The sequence below is a fragment of the Mya arenaria genome, chromosome 15 (genome assembly GCF_026914265.1).
Source record: "Mya arenaria isolate MELC-2E11 chromosome 15, ASM2691426v1".
In the NCBI taxonomy this organism is placed as follows: domain Eukaryota; kingdom Metazoa; phylum Mollusca; class Bivalvia; order Myida; family Myidae; genus Mya; species Mya arenaria.
The window spans coordinates 30,656,869-30,674,947 of record NC_069136.1 but is presented as its reverse complement, the minus strand read 5'-3'; the positions used below and the strand labels follow the sequence as shown (position 1 = coordinate 30,674,947).

The following is an 18,079-nucleotide window of genomic DNA, read 5'->3' as shown; positions in this document are numbered from 1 at the left end:
TTTACCTTGAGCTTATTTGTTTGTTTTGAAAATGCCATTCGAAAGAATGAACTCCAGATAATTCCCCTTTGATATAATTATAATATTTCTATCCCCATTCTATATACTCATATGAGTGAAATGTGTTACATAAACTTGTACAAAATATAAAGCAAGGAATTCACAGAACATGCCGGTACAAATAAAAGGTGAATTTCATGCTATTTAAATCTATGTATTAGACCATTGACTCTATTTAATCCGAAGAAACGTATGTATATTTTTGTTATTATTCAGTTTTAACCGGAGGATTAGCTTGGGAAAAAATAACCATAATGTCTTTCGAGCATATGTACACCCAACATAAAACAAAATATGTTCATTGAAAAAATAACCATTTTTGGTTATCTGCATGCACGTTTTTCTTCTAATTTAATTGCGCCGACTTGATGCTATGCATCAACTTTTTTCTTGTCCTATCTGATTCTCTGTAAGATCCATGTAAGGATATGTGCATTGATTTAGAAACTATCACGTCCTCTTGCCGACATCCTATTAATGTTTCATAGATCCACGTGCTTCAAAGACGTAACCGCCAGTAATGAAACTGTTATCAGAGTTAGTCACGCAAACAAGCACTTTAAAATTCTCCTTGGTTGCGGAGTAAGACTTTTTCTCTTTTACAGTCACCTTTCTTAACGATTTCTGCAGTCCAAGCTTCTATTTATGTACTCAACAGCAATTTGAAAAACAGACTGACATCCCTTAAAGGATTATCACATGCCTTACTATATTGTACGGATCTATACCATACAACTTGTAATATCTATTAATTTAACCCCTCGTATAAGCCGGGACTTGGAAGGACTTCCAAGACCTGTTATAGAGCATATTAATCCTAGATCACGTGTCGTACCCCGGTGGCTTCCAAGACCTGTTATAGAGCATATTAATCCTAGATCACGTGTCGTACCCCGGTGACTTCCAAGACCTGTTATAGAGCATATTAATCCTAGATCACGTGTCGTACCCCGGTGACTTCCAAGACCTGTTATAGAGCATATTAATCCTAGATCACGTGTCGTACCCCGGTGGCTTCCAAGACCTGTTATAGAGCATATTAATCCTAGATCACGTGTCGTACCCCGGTGACTTCCAAGACCTGTTATAGAGCATATTAATCCTAGATCACGTGTCGTACCCCGGTGACTTCCAAGACCTGGTATAGAGCATATTAATCCTAGATCACGTGTCGTACCCCGGTGACTTCCAAGACCTGGTATAGAGCATATTAATCCTAGATCACGTGTCGTACCCCGGTGACTTCCAAGACCTGGTATAGAGCATATTAATCCTAGATCACGTGTCGTACCCCGGTGACTTCCAAGACCTGGTATAGAGCATATTAATCCTAGATCACGTGTCGTACCCCGGTGGCGCTCTATGGCAGCACTTGGAAATGAAATCAGTGTCACACTTTCAAAAAAAAATGAACGATAATATATTTCAATGTAAGTGATAAGTTTTATCAAGAACATTTAACGACCAATCATGCAATGGTGCGGCATACTTTAATTATATTAAAACGTATTTCAAAATGCGGAGATTGGTTTTAATATCGAACGGAACACTTTTTTCTTTATGCAGTGTATTTGAAATCTCGTGAAAGCAAATACACCTTACAGGATAATACACATGCGCCGTGTAAACAAAGTATCCACTTTTTTACCACAATATATTGCTAAGTACATATGGGGATGGGTAGGGTAACAATGTTTTAAAATGGTTGAAATCAATAAAAGACAGAACTATTCTAAAGCGACTATATAACCGACTACAACATCAATAGGCATTATAACAAGCGGAAACGTAACGAAACTGTTTAAACAAACAAATATACAAGAAAACTATTCATATAGACAACAGGGACATGATTGCCCCACATAGCACCGACTGTAAGTCAATGTTCTTGGCTGTGTCGAAAGCGCAAAGAAAAAAACAATTGCAGTTGAAATGAGAAAATATCCTTATTGAACCAAAAGTCAGAAATTTAATAACGCTTGTAGATTGCCACTACACGGCTACATTAAACAAAGATATTCCTGTTGCGTTTTGGTATGGAGAATATTATATACATGTATATATACATATATATATATATATATATATATATATATATATATATATATATATATATATATATATATATATATATATATATATATATATATATATATATATATATATATAGTATATAATATATATTTATGACACGAGAAAACCAGGTGTGACCCGGCGTAGGAATTAAATTAGAACACATCTAGTAGACCACCATGAAAGCGTTAGCATGCGGAACAAAAATTAAGAAGCTTATACATTTTTTCTTTGTGGGTGTCATGGCAACTATATGAGAATATCCAAACCAGATGACCAATACAGAACTTGGCTAAACTAAAGTCAATGCTGTATTTCATTGCATGTATTTTGAATTCACAAGTCCATGTGTATGTTAATACATCGAGGCTGAAGAAAAGAAACTCGCAGTTGTTCGCATACCACCGAAATATATATTATAATAAATTTGACTTTAAATGCTCTGTTTAAATGCAACTCAACGTATTCTTATATAACAGTACAGCAACAAGCTACTTGCCTAACTCAGGCACATTCATTTTAAACGCCCGGGCAGTTTTTACAGCCTTCAAGATTTTCTCTTTCACCGACCCTAACCTCTGAACAACAATCTTATTCGTTGGGTCGATATCGAGACTGGAGGTGTCTGTAATAATCTTCGCTTTTATTAATCCCTTCATGATAGCGTCAGTTATTGGCACGCGTTCCCACGTTACGTTGTTCACGTAAACACCCTCCTCTGCGTCAAGCAGACCCTGGCTGATCGCGTCATGGAATGACAGCTTGTCACGTTTACGCTGGTCGATGACGCCATTGACGGCGTACGTGATGGTCTCCTCCTCTGATTCATCCGGTGTGCCCAGGAAATTAGCCTGCACATGACCCACATATATGGCATCCAGGAGGGGCATCCTCTCCCCGCCCGCTCCAATATATATAGGCTCCGTCTTGCTCAGGATTCCTGGAAGGATATTATATTTGGTATGATTATGGTATGGAAAATAAACGCAGACAGTTTTCACATATAATTAAATCAGTTATATGACAAAGTCAATGCCAAAATAATTGGAAAAAAATAGAGATTGGCTGTGTTTTTATGCCATTCACCTTGTGGCGGACCACTAGCACGACTTTGCCGATTGCAATCTGTATGGTCATTTGAAACCCTACTTTAACACATTAACGCGCGGCTTATAAATATGTTAATGTCAGAGTAAATGATAACGCGTTATCGGCGGAGTAAAACACGCGAAATACGAGTCATTATGATAAAACGTTCAAACGATAAGTGACAGACAATCAGAGACAATGCATTATTCAAATATTCTATCGTTATAAATGATTTATATCTCTAATTGATAATGTTTAAAATAATATTAATTTCCATACAACTCGGGCAAGATGTCTTGACACCATGGATCGTGTCATGGTTTTGTTGTTCAAACCTCAAGAGGATTCAAAAATGTTGGTTTAAGTTGTGACACACTTGACTTAAACTTTATGTTCAAGTATCGCTTACAATATTTCTACTGTAACAATACATTGGTATGCTGCTCGGCACGTGACAATTGCTAACTCAGAGTACACTGGTATGCTGCTCGGCACGTGACAATTGCTTACTCAGAGTTCACTGGTATGCTGCTCAGCACGTGACCATTGCTAACCCAGAGTACACTGGTATGCTGCTCGGCACGTGACCATTGCTTACTCAGAGTACACTGATATGCTGCTCGGCATGTGACAATTGCTTACTCAGAGTACACTGGTATGCTGCTTGGCACGTGACAATTGCTTACTCAGAGTTCACTGGTATGCTGCTCGGCACGTGACAATTGCTTACTCAGAGTACACTGGTATGCTGCTCGGCATGTGACAATTGCTTACTCAGAGTACACTGGTATGCTGCTCGGCATGTGACAATTGCTTACTCAGAGTACACTGGTATGCTGCTCAGCACGTGACAATTGCTAACCCAGAGTTCACTGGTATGCTGCTCGGCACGTGACAATTGCTTACTCAGAGTACACTGGTATGCTGCTCGGCACGTGACAATTGCTTACTCAGAGTACACTGGTATGCTGCTCGGCACGTGACAATTGCTTACTCAGAGTACACTGGTATGCTGCTCGGCACGTGACAATTGCTTACTCAGAGTTCACTGGTATGCTGCTCAGCACGTGACCATTGCTAACCCAGAATTTGAATTACCTAATTGCATGACAAAGTCACTGTATTGGCAAGAAAAATACAAAGACATTTAAGTCAAAACCTTATGTGTGACCCTAACAGTCAAAACCTTATGTGTGACCCTAACATTTGAATCCCAGACATGAATCTAGTCATGGCAAACATTTGTACCAAGTTATTTAAGCCAAAATTCAAGGAATTTAGTCCATATTGTCCAGTCGTTTGTGCTTTGCTGTTTTAAAATCGTTCAATCATCAAATCATTTTACCATCCTACTAATCATGGCAAAGCTAAAGCCCTAACGCAAAGAACAAGACATTTTGGCCAATGACCTTAAAATGTGACCCTAACCTTTGATGTACAAAACTTGGTGTTTTACATGACACACCATCTTGTCATGGAGAACATTTGCGCTAAGATTTTTTTACATCCTTCTTTGCATTGCAACTTACAGCCCAATCTAATAACCTAAGGATGTCTTCGGAAAATCTGTTGAAACAGAAAAGAACCGTGAACGACGAAGAATGTTCCAGTTAAAATAGTACAAATATTTTATGATGAACCGATTTATCACTCCATTAAGCGTATACCAATAATCCATATGTTTTATACCCATTAAAGGAGCATTGTAACGCTCCCATCGTGTTTTAAGCAATTCTTTGTGACAACCGTCGTTACAAGAATTACAGGGCGAGGAATCACGTGACTTCAAAGGGATCCTCACATTGGTCACCACTGGACACAACAGATGTAAACAAGCAAGTAAGTTACGTGACAGAAACTATTTTCTGCTTCTACACGTGTGAAATATTTTGGATTTGCTTCTATTTGAATGACTTTTGGCCAAATATTTCAACTTGACGGAATTTTGTAGAACGATGCGACCCTGAAAGGTCGGCCAAGGATTGCATCATTAATATACACCGTTCCGGACACAAATTAAAAAAAAATATGATAAATTGAGTTACATGAAAAGTAGTAGTATTAAGCTCTTGCGCCCTGCAATTCCTCTAATATATATCTATATACCAAGTTTCATTTAAACCCTTTAGTATTGTTATAAGCTTATTAATGCATACTGTAAAAGTGGAAGGGTGAGATAATTCAGCAATGACTGAAGTGTGTGGTTCTTCAGCACAGCATTTGTGCATATTGCCCTCTGTCTATGTTGCAATTTTTAGAGAAAACACATGCAGTATTGCTTTGAGTTTTGCTCCAGGCAAAAGTGTACTGGACGGATGAAAGGACGGACAAAACGGCGACTGGACATTATTTCTGACCCTTTCAAAACCATAATGCTGTATGCAAAATGTATCCACAGTTTAAAGTATTTTTACTGTTTCCCATATAATAAAATAAATGAAAACTATGCAAAGGTGTATTATAATGACATTTTGAGATCCCTACTCGTAAATACTTTAATCAGCGTCGACAAATTTTGCCATGCATACTTCTTAAACAATAAGAGTTATTTTAAAGTTAAATGACTCATGATTTCTCGAAAGATTCCGTCATAATTTCTTGGTACTTCGTACTACAGATCCAGTGATGATACTTAATCTTCCGCACGTTCTTCCCTCTAATTTGAAGCTAACTTCACTCAAGATGTTTACAGTACGCACCTTTCTCATACGCGGCGTCCGGTGAGAGCTGTTTGTCTGTGGCTGGGTCGGTGACGGCGGTGACTGTGTACGGGCGGCTTTCCCGGGAGGTTCGTACCGTGATGATGCCGTACGACGAACGCTCCTCTCGGACCTTCCGCTGAGACTTGAACTCCACCGTGATGTCACCGTTAGCCATCGCCTCCTGGTAGGACACGCTCGTCCCTGTCACGATGTCCACGTAGCGACCTGAAACAACACAAACATGGCGTTTCACCGATTTTACTACCAAGTGAACATGTATTATACTTGCATTTGTATTTTACGTTGTCGTGAGTTTTGTTTTGTAGTAAAATGTCACAAAGAATACCCGGGAAGATGATATTCTCCTTAGTGTCGACTGGAATATCATAATATTTCCTATATGTCCTATATAAGGAGGAAGTCTCATCCCGTACCGTTTTAATGGCGTCCTAGAATATATACTACGAACACCAGATATCAAAGAAGCTACCTAGTAAGAACTAGAAAAGCCGAATGGAGCACTGCAGACACGATTTCGCTTCTCCCGTACTTGTTAGGGGAGATCACTGCGTATAAGATTGCGTACACGACCAGAGAGGAGTATGTGGTAGTAGATTATGTGTTACCTGCAACCTGGTCAATGATGCCCGCAACGACCGCCTCCGTGAGGGAGATGTTCTCTTGGGTCCGGGGATCGTACACACTCTTGATGATGTATGTATGACGCACTTCCTCTGTGGACTGAACCACTTCGTCCGTGGTGAGCTGCTGCCGCCGCCTCACTTCCGTCACTTCCGTGCTGCTCGTCCACTGATCCTCGTCCTCCTGAATATACGTGTAGCGAAATAACATACGCACATTGTTTTAACGAAGTGTCGACTTACAGAACATATAAACAAAAAGTTTATTTCGATACTTTTGCGGGTCAGAAATATTACATTTGCTATTATTCCCCGTCACTGTAAAATTCACCTTCTGTGATTAATGGAAAAGATACAGCCATGTATATACTTTAAATATAGCATGCATATTAACAGTTATTATTAAAAAAATACGAAAACAAAGTCTAACGTCTCCGATGGTCAGTTTGGCCATTGCGTCACTGACGGTGCTGTCTGTTCTGTCCGCCGCTTCTGACGTCATCGTCTCCTCCACCGCCACTTCCGGTTGGAGCCGTCCGCCACGTGGCGTCTCCTGTAGGATGAGGGCCGCCTCCGCCTTGTAAGTCTTCCCGTCCCCATTTGGTAACTCGAGGTTTGTGTCCCAGAACCTGCGGAAAAGCACCGTTGGAAGACGGTTGTGGGTCTGACTACATGATCATGGACAATGGGTGTTCCCCTTAATGGGGAACGATCATTCCAACCTTGATACTCCAAAGAAAGCAGTCACCAACTGAGGGTTACCAAGTCCCTATTGTTATTGATTTCAGTCACAACCCCAGTATACTTCCCGTATGAATTTTAGTTTGGAGTCGACAAATGCAAAAAGTATTAAAACGAAGCGAGCCGGTACAGTAAAAATGTTATAAAAAATAGACGAGTGCCTCAACTTCTATCGAGTCTAAAAGTAAACCTAAACATTCTGTGTGTTCGAAACAATAGGTTTGCATTTAATTACACCAACAATGTAATATTCACTTTAGCGTGCATATCAAACCTTATTAACTGAAAAGGGGAGCGTTTGACTCTGAATCTTAAAGACATGCAAGGCTAAAATGTCGTACTTCCTGTTTTCTGCACTACAATACACCGAAAACACATATAGATATACAGAGATATATATTATGTCCGACATACGGAATGTTTAGGGGTATACAATCAAATCCAGAAGTTCTACAATGACTCTTCGCTAAAGATGCATTCCGCGTATTTGTTCCTTAAAGAACGACACAAGCTCAAACAATCGCGCCGTGGAGCGAACGCCAGCGCTCGTCTGTTGGTGTGTTACAGTAGTAAAATGGGCCATAACTGGACACCAAGTCAGAGTCATGGGTATTGTTCTATCTGAGCGTCATGTCTCTGGCAAGACGTCTACAGAGTTCCATTTAAATTTCTTTTAACAGTTTTTGAGAAATGGCCATGCATGCCGACGACCCCACCGGCGACAACGCCAAAAATACTTTGACAATACCTCTACAAGGCAATGACAATGCGTCAACCATTTGTCTTCGAAAATCAGACGAACTAATAAATATAATGACTAATGAGCATTACTATGTTTTACTTAAGCTTCATAATTGCCATGCTAAAACGATTTGGCATGCGGCGTCATATTCTAAATGTTACTCTGAATAATGGTGTCATTTGTGTATAAACTGCTGAGCAAAGACGCCGTTCAAAAACAGAGTCCTTTGTGGATTACGTATTACTTGCTGGGGCCATAGCCATGCCCTGATCGTTGAACCCTTATTCTTATTTCAACGCTAAAATTAACTGATCCCTACTGACATATGTCAATCTGCAGACTGTTGCATCATGGGTATACCTGATGTAGTGCGCGGTGGTGGTATATCTCAGCTGGTCCCAGCGGTCACATACGAGGATGTAGCGGGGCTGCCGGAGCATCTCCGTCACAGACCTGTATGTGTCCCAGTACGTCCAGAACTCCTGCAAAGCAACATGATTATACGTATCTCATATGGGCGAGAGTGCAAGGTTCATCCCAACCCAAGTGTACGATGTTTGTTTTGCGGAAATGAGGGTTACTGATAAATGCTTTTTCTCCAACCGCATTTATCCAAAACGTAGGGAACACGTATTTTAATAGTTCGGACATGCAAAGGATTTCCAGCGAGGCTCAATAATTGAATCTGCTTAAATGGGGTGGGCGAGATTACATCGAGTTCATTAATTCCCAGAAAAGATACTAGTGGTACAGATTTTATGGGATATTCAGTCAATACAATACAGAACATTATCATTTGAATGAATGTACAAAGGAGCGCCGGAAAACAGATAATAGACACCAGTCATAGCATTTCTTTTAAACCGTCTTATAATGATCTTAATAAATATCTCAAACTAAAGCACATCAGCTTTCTACGTTCCTTAATAGCCATCTTTACCTTGTACTGGCTTAACAGATCATCCAACATCTTGGCTTGCACGACTACCTCCCCATTACTTCCGGTTGAGGGCGGGGGTGGGTTGGAATTCGCCTCCTCCAGAATGGTTTGAAGCCGCGACATCCGCTCCTGCAGGTCCTCGAACCCCGGGTAGCCGCGCCATGTGCGGCCAAGCTCCTCGTCCACGGCAGACAGTGTCTCTGACAGCTGCCTCCGGTCCGCTTCCGGCATCCTCTGGATCGCTTTTATCTATAATGTGGAGCAAATGTGCTTTTCGGAAATAATTTAAGACAATTACATGTTCTATATGAAATGTGCCTCGTAGGAACGATACTCCCTGATAGGTTGACATTTATACTTCTAGCTAATACAAGTATTTTAAAAGAAAGGCATGAAATGTATTGATATCTTTCACAGTTTTTATAGGTTAGAAGTTGGCATAATGATTGAAGGCTTAATCGTGACTGTGTCTGGACATTACCTACAAGTTCAGTGAAATTGCAACCAAACTCCACACCAATAGTTTTGTTCCAGCTTTAAAGTCATCTGAGAAACCATAGAAACCATACCTCCTCCTCATTCCAGTCCTTAAACACGAGCTGCATGAATGCGATCATCTGGTACCCCAGACGTTTAACGCTCGAAGTCCACAGCCCAAGAAGTTGGAGGCGTAACCTGGAGACAGATGGTAAAAGTCAAACATGAGTTTAGAGTTGAGGTAAAATACTTGTTATAAATAAGTGGATAAAGGAGAAAACATTTATTTCCATTATAATGAATATTTAAAATGATAATCCTGAACAATTACAATATTATCCACCTTTCTCCGTGTAATTAAAAGAATACTGTGAGCAGTCGCCTAAAACTTATTTTTTATTTTCGCACTGATTGGTGAAGTAAATCCGTAGAACGAAACATCAAATTGAAGTGGTCAAGGTCAGTCATGGTGTGGCCGAAGGTCAGTAATGGTATGGCCGAAGGTCAGTAATTGTGTTGCCGAAGGTCAGTAATGGTGCGACCGAAGGCCTGTACTGGTATGGCCGAAGGTCAGTAATTGTATTGCCGAAGATCAGTAATGGTACGGCCGAAGGTCAGTCATGGTACGGCCGAAGGTCAGTTATGGTGCAACCGAAGGTCAATTATGGTATGGCCGAAGGTCAGTTATGGTGCAGCCGAAGGTCAGTTATGGTGTAGCGAAGGTCAGTTATGGTGTGGCCGAAGGTCAGTTATGGTGTGGCCGAAGGTCAGTTATGGTGTAGCCGAAGGTCAGTTAAGGTATGACCGAAGGTCAGTTAAGGTATATCCGAAGGCCAGTAAAGGTGTGACCGAAGGCCATTAATGGTGTGACCGAAGGCAAGTAATGGTGTGCGCGAAAGTCAGTTAAGGTATGACTGAATGTCAGTAATGGTGTGACCGAAGGCCAGTAATTGTATTGCCGAAGTTCAGTAATGGTGCGACCGAAGGCTTGTAATGGTGCGACCGAAGGTCATTAATTGTATATCCGAAGATCAGTAATGGTACGGCCGAAGGTCAGTCATGGTACGGCCGAAGGTCAGTTATGGTGTAACCCGAAGGTCAGTTATGGTATGACCGAAGGTCAGTAATAGTATTGCCGAAGGTCAGTAATGGTGCGATCGAAGGCCTGTAATGGTGCGACCGAAGGTCAGTAATTGTATATCCGAAGATCAGTAATGGTACGGCCGAAGGTCAGTAATGGTACGGCCGAAGGTCAGTTATGGTATGGCCGAAGGTCAGTAAATGTATTGCCGAAGGTCAGTAATGGTGCGACCGAAGGCTTGTACTGGTATGGCCGAAGGTCAGCAATTGTATTGCCGAAGATCAGTAATGGTACGGCCGAAGGTCAGTAATAATGCAGCCGAAGGTCAGTTATGGTGTAGCGAAGGTCAGTTATGGTGTGGCCGAAGGTCAGTTATGGTGTGGCCGAACGTCAGTTATGGTGTAGCCGAAGGTCAGTTAAGGTATGACCGAAGGTCAGTTAAGGTATATCCGAAGGCCAGTAAAGGTGTGACAGAAGGCCGTTAATGGTGTGACCGAAGGCAAGTAATGGTGTGCGCGAAAGTCAGTTAAGGTATGACTGAATGTCAGTAATGGTGTGACCGAAGGTCAGTAATTGTATTGCCGAAGGTCAGTAATGGTGCGACCGAAGGCCTGTAATGGTGCGACCGAAGGTCAGTAATTGTATATCTGAAGATCAGTAATGGTACGGCCGAAGGTCAGTAATGGTACGGCCGAATGTCAGTTATGGTGTAACCGAATTGTCAGTAATGGTGTGGCCGAAGGTCAGTTATGGTGTGGCCGAAGGTCAGTTATGGTGTGGCCAAAGGTCAGTTATGGTCTAGCCGAAGGTCAGTTATGGTGTAGCCGAAGGCCTTTAATGGTGTGACCGAAGGCAAGTAATGGTGTGCGCGAAAGTCAGTTAAGGTATGACTGAATGTCAGTAATGGTGTGACCGAAGGCCAGTAAAGGTGTGACCGAAGGCCTGTAATGGTGTAGCCGAAGGCCTGTAATGGTGTGACCGAAGCCAGTAAAGGTGTGACCGAAGGCCTGTAATGGTGTGACCGAAGGTCAGAAATGGTGTGACCGAAGGCCAGTAATGGTGTGACCGAAGGCCAGTAATGGTATGACCGAAGGTCAGAAATGGTGTTTGAGTGACCGAAGGCCAGTAATGGTGTGCGCGAAAGTCAGTTAAAGTATGACCGAAGGAAGGTAATGGTATGACCAAAGGCCAGTAATAGTGTGCGCGAAATCAGTTAAGATATGACCGAAGGTCAGAAATGGTGTTTGAGTGACCGAAGGCCAGTAATGGTGAGCACGAAATCAGTTAAGATATGACCGAAGGTCAGTAATGGTGTGACCAAAGGCCAGTAATGGTGTGACCGAAGGCCAGTAATGGTGTGCGCGAAAGTCAGTTTAGGTTTGATCGAAGGTAAGTAACGGTGTGACCGAAGGCCAGTAATGGTGTGACCGAAGCCCAGTAATGGTATGCGCGAAAGTCAGTTAAGGTATGACCGAAGGTCAGTAATGGTGTGGGCAAAAGTCAGTTAAGGTATGAACGAAGGTCAGTAATAGTGAAGCCAAATGTCAGTAATGGTGTAGCTGAAGGTCAGTAATGGTCAAGCTGAAGGTCAGTAATGGCGTGGCCGAAGGTCAGTAATGGTGTTGCCGAAGGTCAGTTATGCTCGGGCCGATGGTCAGTATGGTGTGGTTGAAGGTCAGTATGGTGTAGATGAAGGTCAGTAATGCTCAGGCCGAAGGTCAGTATGGTGTAGCCGAAGGTCAGTAATTCTCTGGCTGAAGGTCAGTATGGTGTAGCCGAAGGTCAGTAATGCTCAGGCCGAAGGTCAGTAATTGTGTAGCCGAAGGTCAGTAATGCTCAGGCCGAAGGTCAGTATGGTGTAGCCGAAGGTCAGTAATGCTCAAGTCCAAGGTCAGTATGGTGTAGCAGAAGAGCAGTAATGGTGTAGCCGAAGGTCATTTATGATGTCGGTGACCAAATATCAAAGTTGTATGGCCGAAGGTCAGTAAAGGACTATATTCATCCCAAGGGAGCCGGGCACGCTTAAAATTGAATTTGGCTGGCTGAAGATTAAACATAAGAGTTGCCGAGCGGCTTTTAACAACTTACCTTACGGCGGCGTCTACCGCCTCGCCCGAGGGTCCGCTGATGAGGATAATTACGGCGGGGACCACACCCACCTGATCCCGTGAGTTTCGCACGCGCCACTCCTTCCGGTCGGAGTTGTCGAGGAGCGTTAGAGTCTCCCCTTCCTGGAACTGGATCTGAAAGCAGAAGGGAACGTAGTGATACGTGTCGCTTGTTGTTTTAAATCAAAGCGCGTATAAAAACGACAAGTTACTATACATTAGATTTATAGATCACAGAACATGATGTGAATAGATAATTTGACTCGTTAAAAGTGAATTCAATTATTCGTTATGTAGAATGAATAAATCGATGTTTAGAGTGGAATGAATGTGGTGTCTCATTATGGAGATTACAACATCAATATAACCGGTAACAAAAGTGCCGCTGAGCGAACGCCATGTACATGCTTCTAGTACCTGTGGTCCGTTGTACGATGCTAGGGCGGTGACCTGACACTGGTCGATGACCGGGGTCGTACGTCTATGCACGGGCACAATGTCACGTGCGCGCGTGAAAAGCCCGTCAACCTTGCTCTGCCAGCGCAGGTACGCCAACATCGTGTCCTGAAATAATATCGGTATTTGAAGATAGAGAAAATTGATAAGATAAGTTTGGTTTGGTTAACATACTTTTAAAGCCATATGTGTTCATTTCACAGATCTTTACGAGTTCCAAACATACTGTACGGACGCTGGTGTTCGGTTTCAAGCCTGTCGTGGAAGCCACATACATCAGTTAAACATGTCCTCATGTTTACTTTTTTCTAATAAAATATTACATTTTATCATTGCGCTCCGTTTTGATTAACTGTGAGGAAGGCTTTGCACACATGGAACAACTGTCGAGTTAAACAATCCAGTTTCCAACACTTGTTTCTGGTGTAACGCGGAGGAATTTGGTGTGGGTGAAGAAGCGAAGTTATCATGCACAAATAAGCTAAGTTACGTTATTAGTAAGTATACATGACTATATCTGTGTTTTGAGTAAACAGTCAACACCAACCATTGGGGGCAACAATACAATGAAATAAGCAAGCACTTTCTTGTACTCCAAACAAGTACGTTCTGTTACCGCCGTTCCGATTACTTCCAGAACTGGCCCTAGGCAGTGAAACGAACACAACCTTGTGATCATGTAGGGTCGATGAAAAATTAGGTCGCTGTTAAGAAGTTGTTGTTCCCTTATCGAGTATATGACAGGACCCAAAGATTTTCCACTGACCTTGATTTCTACCCTGATGCCATTGAGGTCCCCGGCGTGTCCGGCCATGCGAGCCCGGGCGAAGGTAAGGTGCATCTGTGACATGGTAGACGCCAACCAGTGGTCTACCTCCTCCACCTCGTGGAAAAACTGTAACACGGAAGGAAACAAATACACAACCATTGCATAGACGCAGCGCGACCACGGAAAGAGGCGCATAAAGAAACTACAAGTATATGCTTGTTTATACAATAATGTCAGGTACAGAAAAACAGTCAAAACAACGTCATTGTACGGAACAGATAAATCAATATATTGCAAGCAAATCCCAAAGACAAGTTCCCGAATAAGTTTTTTGAACGTGGGTGCACTGCATGATATCGTCCAACTTACCTCGTGGTACGCCGCGGCGTTAGCTATGTGAACGTAGGTGCACTGCCGCATGATATCGTCCAACTAACCTCGTGTTACGCCGCGGCGTTAGCTAGTTGAACTTGGGTGCACTGCATGATATCGTCCAACTTACCTCGTGGTACGCCGCGGCGTTAGCTAGGTGAACTTAGGTGCACTGCATGATATCGTCCAACTTACCTCGTGGTACGCCGCGGCGTTAGCTAGGTGAACGTGTGTGCACTGCATCATCTCGTCCAACCAGCGCCACGCCTTACGCACTCCAGTTAGGCACCGCTGAGAAGGAAATTTCATAATTTCAATAGACTAGTGAATATCAGCCAATATAATATTATATAATTATATATATATTATAATATTTAAAATTAGTAAACAAGGTACCAGAATAAAACAATTATTTAAACATTCTTTTTATGATCTGGTTCGATTTTGCTGGCAGCAGCACGAAAGCTGTACGTTTGTTTGACAGATATTGGAAAAAAAATGGTCTCAATCAGTGGAGATATCGGACCTGTGTATTTTCGGCCATACTCTCGTTGTTGAGGTGTGCGCTCGTCTGTGACCGGTTGTTGGCCGCCATGTTGACCAGATGGACGGCCCGGGCGTCCACCTCGCTCCCGAGACTCTGTGGAATCGGCAAGAGTTTTATTTGGAGTCATTCGTCGATTGGCACTCGGACAATAGTTTTTAAGTTGTCTTTAAAACAAAATCCCGGGGTATTTGTCTGCTTTAATATATTGACTCAAATGTGCAGATTTAATAGAAAACACCTGCGTATTATTTTATTAAATCCTTGCATCGCTTAATTGTAACACTAATTTCGCATTTGGATGACTGCCTTTTTATAAGAATATATGGTTAAAAATACATCGCTATATTGCATAATTATTTTATTACTAATTACTGTAAGAAATATTTCATATGATTTACTACTAAATGCCATGGCTTTAACCGCGAACAAGCTAACATAATTTACATCAGATTTTCACTAATATTCATTACAAACTGATCTACCAAAACTATCATAAGCTACAACAAAACCCGTAAATTACACGGATTTCATATTGACTGTACCTGAATTTGCTCTTCAAGCGCTGTTATGTTTGACATCACGTTGAAACAGTTGCTTTTCTTCTCAGATAGCGTCTAATGAAATAAATAAAGTATGCAGTATATTATCAATCTTTTTTTCTGTAGAAGTTACAAGACATACACTGAAAAGAAGGTATACAGTTTCGATTTGTCCCGATATTTGCCATGTAGTGGGAATTCTATGGTCTTAAAATAGCGCTGAATAAGTAATTTAGCTATCAGAACAGAACAGAACAGAACATTGATTTAGATACAAGCATATACAGATTATGATCATCAAAACAATCATCATAGCATGCATAACAGCCAATCCTCTTGGCTTGAACTCCCAGGGACCAGCGAAAATACCCCAAGTCTCGAAAATATCGAGCCAAGCGAGAATTTTTACCTTCAGTATAAAGAATTTGGTCCTTTACATCCAGTTCGAGCCAACGAGTAATTCGAGCCAAGCGTTAACGTTGATAAGTTGTTTCTTTTTGACAAATGCAATGCTAAATTGTAAAAAAGTACAATACTAAAATTTTGACAATTGCAAAAATGGTTTTACTGGCTACACAACAAATACAACCGATACATCTTGCTTTTTCTGCAATAGGCTTGAATTACTATCGTTATAATGTTGTCCTAGTTTGGCTCTTTTTATAGGATCTGTAAATGGTGTTTTATCGCTAAGATCGTTTGCGGAGTTTGCCTCTCGTAGGAAAATATTTAGAAAATAAAAAATTATCGAAAAAATAAAACTGGATACTTTCTTTTGTCGTTGTGTGCATTTTTGCAGTTTGAATACACAGCTGAAACATTGAATGAGCAGGGGGTCCAACGTGAAATGTGTTCGCCGAATTTTAAGTGAGGGAAATTGTGTGAAGCCGAATAAAATGGCGGCGTGGAAAGGAATTCCGTTGTTTCAAGGATGTATTTTCACCGGGTAAGTAAGTTATATCACCTTTCTTGCAATATAAATACGCCTACCCGGAGACCACACGCGTAAGCGTCTCTCGGTTTTTTAACCTATGTTTCTAGAGGCCTTTACAAAAAAGTTATTGAATGTATAAGCTGAACGATTGATTGTTTACAAAGTGAAAATAGAAAATTGCGTGACTTGAAACTGTGTTTTCGGCCCAAGTTTACCATTCTTGTACCTGTTTCAGCTATTTGTTATTGAATATTTGCATTATTTATCTTTTCGACCGCTACTGCACTTACATGGGTATTATACGGCCGATTGTTTCATGTTTAAACACCTTTTATGTTGGGAAACGAAGTTTTATGCAGTTTTTGTGTGAAGCAGAAATAGAATATACATGCGTTAATAAAAGTTTAATTAAGACATGAGCTGCAACACATGTTAATAATTATAACAAAAGGAAATTTGAACGTACCGTGTATTTGTTATGCAAAATTACTTGTATAGTTTTCCAGCAATTCATCTATATGAACTCGGAAAACAAATTATTACTCGGTAAATAAATGTAAGAACTCTTGATGTAACACGAACGTCCCGCAATACGGCAAATACAATGAATGCAATATTATCAGTCTAATTTATCTTACCAACGAAAATACGTTTTAAAGCAGTTTAAGTCTACCCATACCCATACCCAACCCCACCAACCCCGTCAGTTGTCTTGCAATGGATCTTTGGGTACAACGCTAAATAACAAAATATATGTATGAAATAAATGTTATGATATAATAATAAAGCACAATGACTTACTTTCACTGAAATGTACTGATATTTATGTTGTCTAACCTGGTCTAAAATAATTTGTTAAGCGTATATGGTATTCTTATCAATGCAGGATTATAGATAGTGGAATTTCACGCAAATGTATAACCCACTCAACTATTTATTCTAGACCCTTTAAGACTACCTTAACATTGGTACACGTATTTCAGTGAAGTTAAGTTATTGACCGCAGTGAAGTGTTTATACCCTCAACATCGTCTATGAATTAAAAGAGGCTGTGGGGTCTTCCCATACGATAAATTTATCTTCGGTCAGTGTAAAATGGTGAATTTTAGAGTATACAATCTTGCTAAAATAGTACACAGGTGTATCTGGTGTGTAATTTTGCATTAAAAGCACGTGGTATGTTCTTATCGGGTACCACATTTTCTTTTATTATTGATTTTAAAATGTGTCTTAAGAATGCTATGAATGTTGCACTCACACAGATATTCCGTTTTTACAACTTTTTTTTATTTTTTGTCTTGGTAAGAACAATTATTTGCGTAAGTAATAGTTAACTGATATTAAAAGATTGTTAATCAAAGATCAGATCGCAGATTTTCATATTTCCGTTAAAATAATAATGTTTTATAGCTTAAACCGTTACTAACGATTTAAATGCATAAAACATATTTTTTTTAATTTAAATATATATTTTTTGTCGGCAGTCTTTTATAGCGGGTTTCCATGGATTTTTGCAAAAATGGCTCGTTCCAGGACTTAAATTAAAAAGTTGTCAAACTGTTTAATCTGTGAAAATGCAGCTTTAAAGCACGCTTATTCTGATTCTGCTTCACAGAAAATCTGCATAAAACTTCGTTGCCCAACATTAAAGGTGTTTAAACATGAAACAATCGGCCGTATAATACCCATGTAAGTGCAGTAGCGGTCGAAAAGATAAATAATGCAAATATTCAATAACAAATAGCTAAAGCAGGTACAAGAATGGTAAACTTGGGCCGAAAACACAGTTTCAAGTCACGCAATTTTCT

The 18,079-nt window shown here is 40.7% G+C and overlaps 1 protein-coding gene across 5 annotated transcripts in view; it reads right to left on the bottom strand.

Moving 5' to 3' along the window:
* Positions 1 to 1,697: 1,697 nt before the first annotated feature.
* LOC128220597 (uncharacterized) overlaps positions 1,698 to 18,079 on the bottom strand; it is a 29,721-nt gene continuing 13,339 nt past the window's right edge. For all 5 annotated transcript variants that reach the window (XM_052929052.1, XM_052929049.1, XM_052929048.1 and 2 more), the window contains exons 5-17: positions 15,341 to 15,412; positions 14,778 to 14,891; positions 14,447 to 14,542; positions 13,877 to 14,005; positions 13,072 to 13,218; positions 12,635 to 12,789; positions 9,558 to 9,663; positions 8,989 to 9,237; positions 8,409 to 8,530; positions 6,996 to 7,194; positions 6,551 to 6,749; positions 5,922 to 6,149; positions 1,698 to 3,073 (exon numbers count right to left, since the gene is read on the bottom strand). In XM_052929052.1, the coding sequence (XP_052785012.1) occupies positions 2,625 to 3,073; positions 5,922 to 6,149; positions 6,551 to 6,749; positions 6,996 to 7,194; positions 8,409 to 8,530; positions 8,989 to 9,237; positions 9,558 to 9,663; positions 12,635 to 12,789; positions 13,072 to 13,218; positions 13,877 to 14,005; positions 14,447 to 14,542; positions 14,778 to 14,891; positions 15,341 to 15,412 (2,265 nt within the window). In that variant the 3' untranslated portion in view covers positions 1,698 to 2,624. The remainder of the gene's footprint in view (positions 3,074 to 5,921; positions 6,150 to 6,550; positions 6,750 to 6,995; positions 7,195 to 8,408; positions 8,531 to 8,988; positions 9,238 to 9,557; positions 9,664 to 12,634; positions 12,790 to 13,071; positions 13,219 to 13,876; positions 14,006 to 14,446; positions 14,543 to 14,777; positions 14,892 to 15,340; positions 15,413 to 18,079) is intronic.